A 4,959-nucleotide genomic window follows, 5' to 3' on the forward strand; every position below is an offset into this window, starting at 1 on the left:
CACATAGTAGCATTGCTCTTCATGTCCTGTGAAGTTAGATGTGGCTGTGGAACTTATTTTAGGAAATGAGGAGAGTGTGGAAATGGTGTATAACGCTTGAGGAGAGCCTTTGAAAGCTACCATGGCTTGCCCCATTCATTCTCCCCTGTTTGTCATATTTCAGATAATCAAAGCACTGTTAGCTTAAGTCTTTTGAATGAGAATGACGTGTATCCAAGACACTCACCAGTGTGAGAGGATTTCCTAGTGAGAGCAGTCAATACATTTCTGAACATGGAAATTTTGGATGTCTGTCTGTTACAGCAGCAAAAACTGGCCTTTGTTTTTTTTGTTTTCTAGTTTTTAGCAGCAACAGCTAGACCGATATGTTCTTCAAAAAAAATAATGCAATGAATTATAGATCTGAGGCATGTAGAAGCTATAGCCCCTTAAAGCCTTAATGACATATCAAAAGCAGGATAGTAAAGTAGTTAAGAGCATGGCTTGGAGGTAGATGGCATGGGTTTGGAGCTTGATTCTGCTGACTATTAACCATGTGACCTTCAGTAATTCTCTTAAACCCTCTGGACTCGGTTTTCTTTTAAAGAATCATAATACCCACATCATAAGATCATTATAAAAATTAAATGAATTAACACTTGTCAAATGCTTGGAATAGTGCATAGTAAGCCTTCTTACTGTATATAGAGGTAAAATATATAATTAAGTAGTGTGTGCAAATTCTTTAGAACAGAGTCTAGCATAGAGTAAGTCCTCTGAATATTTTTTGTTACTATCAATATTTAAAATAAAAATCATTGAATAGCAATCAAATACTTGGCTGATAATTTTCTCTGGGAATGTCTAGTAAGAGATAGGAAAGTAAAAACAAGCTAAGGAGAAAATATAAGTTTTTCTTTTGATTATGGATAACAAAACCAGCACTCACACAGGTGGGTTTTACCTCTGATGAGACACTTGAATGCATTGCTGTTACCTTCCCTTTCTAATCAGGTATGTCCTGACACAAGAAGCAGAGAGCATCAAGAAATGGAAGAGGACAAACTAAAGCTTTTTCCTTAATTACCTCTATCATCCAGAGTTAAGGGAAATAAGTCACCAGCGACTGAAACCAAACACTCCTGCCCATGAGAGATAAGCATCTCTGGGCAATTTCACACAGCCCAGCAAAAGCTTCTTTGAATTCTCATGACAAACCGGCCCTGGAATTTATCAGGATGATTTATTCATCAGAATTACCTGAGATACCCATTACAAATATAGATTTCCAGAATCTCAGGTGGTGGAGGGATAGGAGAGCTCCTGGAATTCTGAATTTTAAGCAAATTCTTTAGGAGATTCTTCTGCCTGCTTACATTTGAGAACCCTAAATCCAGTCCCGTGGTTTATACGGAGTAACTGAAATACCACTGCTATCTGGTGGCAGCATATCCAAATTTACAGGTTCCAATGTCATTGTGTGACAATCAGTAGTGAAATTTTTCAAGTCACGCTTAATTCTTAGTCACCCCTGCCCTCTCCTAATCACAAACGTATTTTTGAGTTTTCTGGATTATCTGATACAGAGTTTATATAATTTAAACCCTGAGGACACAACCTCTTACCATTTTAATTCATTCTTTTTGTTAAACTGAATTTGAAATTATAACTTATTTTTCTTTAACTTTATATACTCTTATGACATTTAATTAATTTGTAGAATAAAAGAAATCATATCCACTTATAGAACATTCTTTAGGCAGCTCTCTGTCAGAGAAACTGAGAGAGATAGAATCTTAAAGAGAGAGGTATGTCTGAGAGGAATGATTAGTTTTGCATATTGGACTCTATGATTGTCTGTTAAGATGGAAATAAAAAAAGGAATTGGTATTCAGGAAATTTTTTCTTCTACTTTCAGAGAATTCTGACTTTGATTCACATATAAAAAGATGATGTCTTAAACCTTTGAATTGGAATAGACTTAGCTTTGCTGAGCTCAGATCCTTCCTGGTTTACATTCTTCATGAGAATCGGTTATGTAAAGCAAAATAAGAGCAGAAGGAAGTGTTGCATCCTTAAATATAACTGGTATTTCATAATGGATCATGGCATTCAGGCTTGTTTTATAGGAGTCAGTAAGAAGCAAGCGTGGTATAACATGACTCTGAAATTGAGCATCATCCCACTCAGCGCCAGTGTGGCAACTCCAAAAAGACAGTTTGGCAATGTTCAAGATGATTTACAAGCAAACATGGTATGTTCTCCATGAAAAATAAAATATGTATTAACAAACAGAATGCTCATAAATGAAATAGATGAAAATTACTTGCAGGTTATTCACAGCCAACTTATTATTTGGCACCATTGCAGCCTCTGTAAAAACACCTGGTTGGATAGATTTGTGTAGCAGTGCTTTTTAAAATAAAAAATACATTTTTGAGTTAAAATTTGTATAACATAAACCAAGGCATTTTAAAGGTAACAATTCAGTGATATTTAGTACATTCCAAATGTTTTGCAACATTGTCTAGTTCCAAATTATTTTCTTCACTCCAAAAGGAAACTCTGTACCCATTAACTAGTTGGTATACAATTGTTTTAAAATGGCACATGGGTGAATTTCAAGAGGTGATAGAATTTCAGTTTGATGTTTCAAAATAATGTTCAAAAGACCTCAATATATGGCTTTGTCTTGGCTTGAAGTGTTTGCATTCTTGCCAAAGCTTTTTTAGTCTAGCTATGTCAGTTGGGAAGAGTTTATAATCAGAGGATTTAAAGAGTCTCACATGATGCAATCAAGAACTGTAGTTAAACTATGGGACTCTGATGAAAAGAATTCGATTGCGTGTCAAGTATGGTCACTGGCTTTAAAATAGTACAGAGAAAAGCCAACAAAAATGTGGGCGATGAGTCTGTGCATTCCTTATACCCATTTTATTAGAAAAGAATGAGATTACCTATGCAAATTAGTAGGAAGATGTTTAGACAGATGTGTTGTGCCCACCAGATTGAGGTATAAAAAGCCCTGTGCGGGAAGAGACCTTCATTAACACTTGGGTAACTTACCCTTCACAATCTGTCTAAATCCTTCTCAATTGCTGCCACCATGACTCGTTACTTCTGCTGTGGAAGCTACTTCCCAGGGTACCCTAGCTATGGGACCAACTTCCACGGGACCTTCAGAGCCACCCCCTTGAACTGTGTTGTGCCTCTGGGCTCTCCCCTGAACTATGGCTGGGGATGCAATGGCTACAGCTCCCTGGGCTACAGCTTTGGTGGTAGCAACATCAACAACCTGGGCGGCTGCTATGGTGGTAGCTTCTATAGGCCATGGGGCTCTGGCTCTGGCTTTGGCTACAGCACCTACTGATGGACCAGTGGCTCCAGTGACTACAGGACTCTCAATTAATTCTCTGCACAGAACAACCTGAAGAGCAATGACTGTCTTCCTACCTTCCCATGTGCTTGGGTGATACATCTTCCATCTTCTTGCTGACTTCTTGCTGTGGTCTTTGTCTTTGATGCTGTTGGACAAGTCACCCAGGACTCAGGTGCTGAACTGATACTCATCTACAGACAAAGGAAGCAAGATGCATTTTTTTGGTCATACTTGAATTTTAACAGTGAAAAAGTAGTTTGCCTCCCGTGGTTGCTCTGCTCATGTATTATTAGCTTCTACATCAACATTAATGTATTACAAATTGGGTGTGGGTAGGAAGGGGATTTTCTGTTAGTCTCTTAATAAATCTATTTCCTTCATCATAAATAATTTTGTCCTGGTTATTTGTTTTACTTTGCTTTTATGCTCTTGAATTCATCAATCAGTTTAAACCTGTAATGGTTGACTTTAACCAAATTTTATTCTGATTTCAGACTATATAGCCAGGATAGGGTGATGCCTAACCATTTTTTATTTTTATATTGATATTTCAATTTAAAACCCCCCTGGAAATGTCCCATATTTAACCCAGATATACTGCAATTGTTGGCGTTTCTCAAAGCTGATTATAAAACAGGAATATTTCTTAGCTGTTGAATGCTAAATCATGTTTTCTTTTCTCTTTTCCTTAGTGACACGATTCCATTTTGGTTCATTTCTCCTTTCCTACTGTTTATAGAACTCAGCTCTGGGGAGATTTGAACCCCTCAGGTTGTTGGAAGAATTGGAACTAAATAGACTTAGTTATGAAACTCTTTTTTTTTAAATTTTTTTTTATTATAATTTAAGTTTTAGGGTACATGTGCACAATGTGCAGGTTTGTTACATATGTATCCATGTGCCATGTTGTTTTGCTGCACCCATTAACTTGTCATTTAGCATTAGGTATATCTCCTAATGAAACTCTATCTTTAAGACTTCCTAAGATTTGATCAATAAAGGGAAGCCAACTACTAAAATCACATATTTTTTATCCTTTTTGATAGATGGGTTTTATTTTCTCCACTTTCTTCACCTCTGATTATACATATAACTAGTACTAAAAATGAAGTGTTTATTCTTTGAAATAATAGTTGCCATCAAAAGCACTTGAAATGGTATGTGGTCTACACTTAGAAAATTCCCCCTGTCTTGCTTACTGAAAAATCTCTGCTTTATTGAAGCAAAATACTTTATGTTTGAATTAAAACTCATTCATTCACATATCATGTATTTATTGCACCTCTGCCTGCGAGAAGGTGCTCGATGAATTGTTCATTGAGTTTACTTGTTAAATCTCTGCTTTATGGGTGCAAAATATTGTATTGTCCAATGTAAAGTTCATTCATGCATGCATCAGGTATTATTGGGCTGTGGCCACTGTGTTAAGATTTTTACAGTTGTAAAAACAACTAGGCAGAGGTGTTTTAGATATGAGAAGCTGACTATCTTCGAGATTTATTCATTCAAGAGGTAGTCATCACATAGTATAGCACAGCATTGTCTTAAGATTTGGGGACACAAATCTTAGAGATAACTGAAACACAATCTATGCCCTTAAG

General features: G+C 36.5%; 1 protein-coding gene across 1 annotated transcript; it reads left to right on the plus strand.

Moving 5' to 3' along the window:
• The first annotated feature begins 2,001 nt into the window (after window positions 1-2,001).
• Window positions 2,002-3,745, plus strand: KRTAP7-1 (keratin associated protein 7-1). Its single transcript, XM_055276958.2, has one exon. It carries the CDS (start codon window positions 3,086-3,088, stop codon window positions 3,347-3,349), a length of 264 nt encoding a protein of 87 aa, XP_055132933.1. The 5' UTR covers window positions 2,002-3,085; the 3' UTR covers window positions 3,350-3,745.
• The last annotated feature ends 1,214 nt before the right edge of the window (window positions 3,746-4,959 follow it).

Source organism: Symphalangus syndactylus, chromosome 5, assembly GCF_028878055.3.
Source record: "Symphalangus syndactylus isolate Jambi chromosome 5, NHGRI_mSymSyn1-v2.1_pri, whole genome shotgun sequence".
Lineage (NCBI taxonomy): Eukaryota > Metazoa > Chordata > Mammalia > Primates > Hylobatidae > Symphalangus > Symphalangus syndactylus.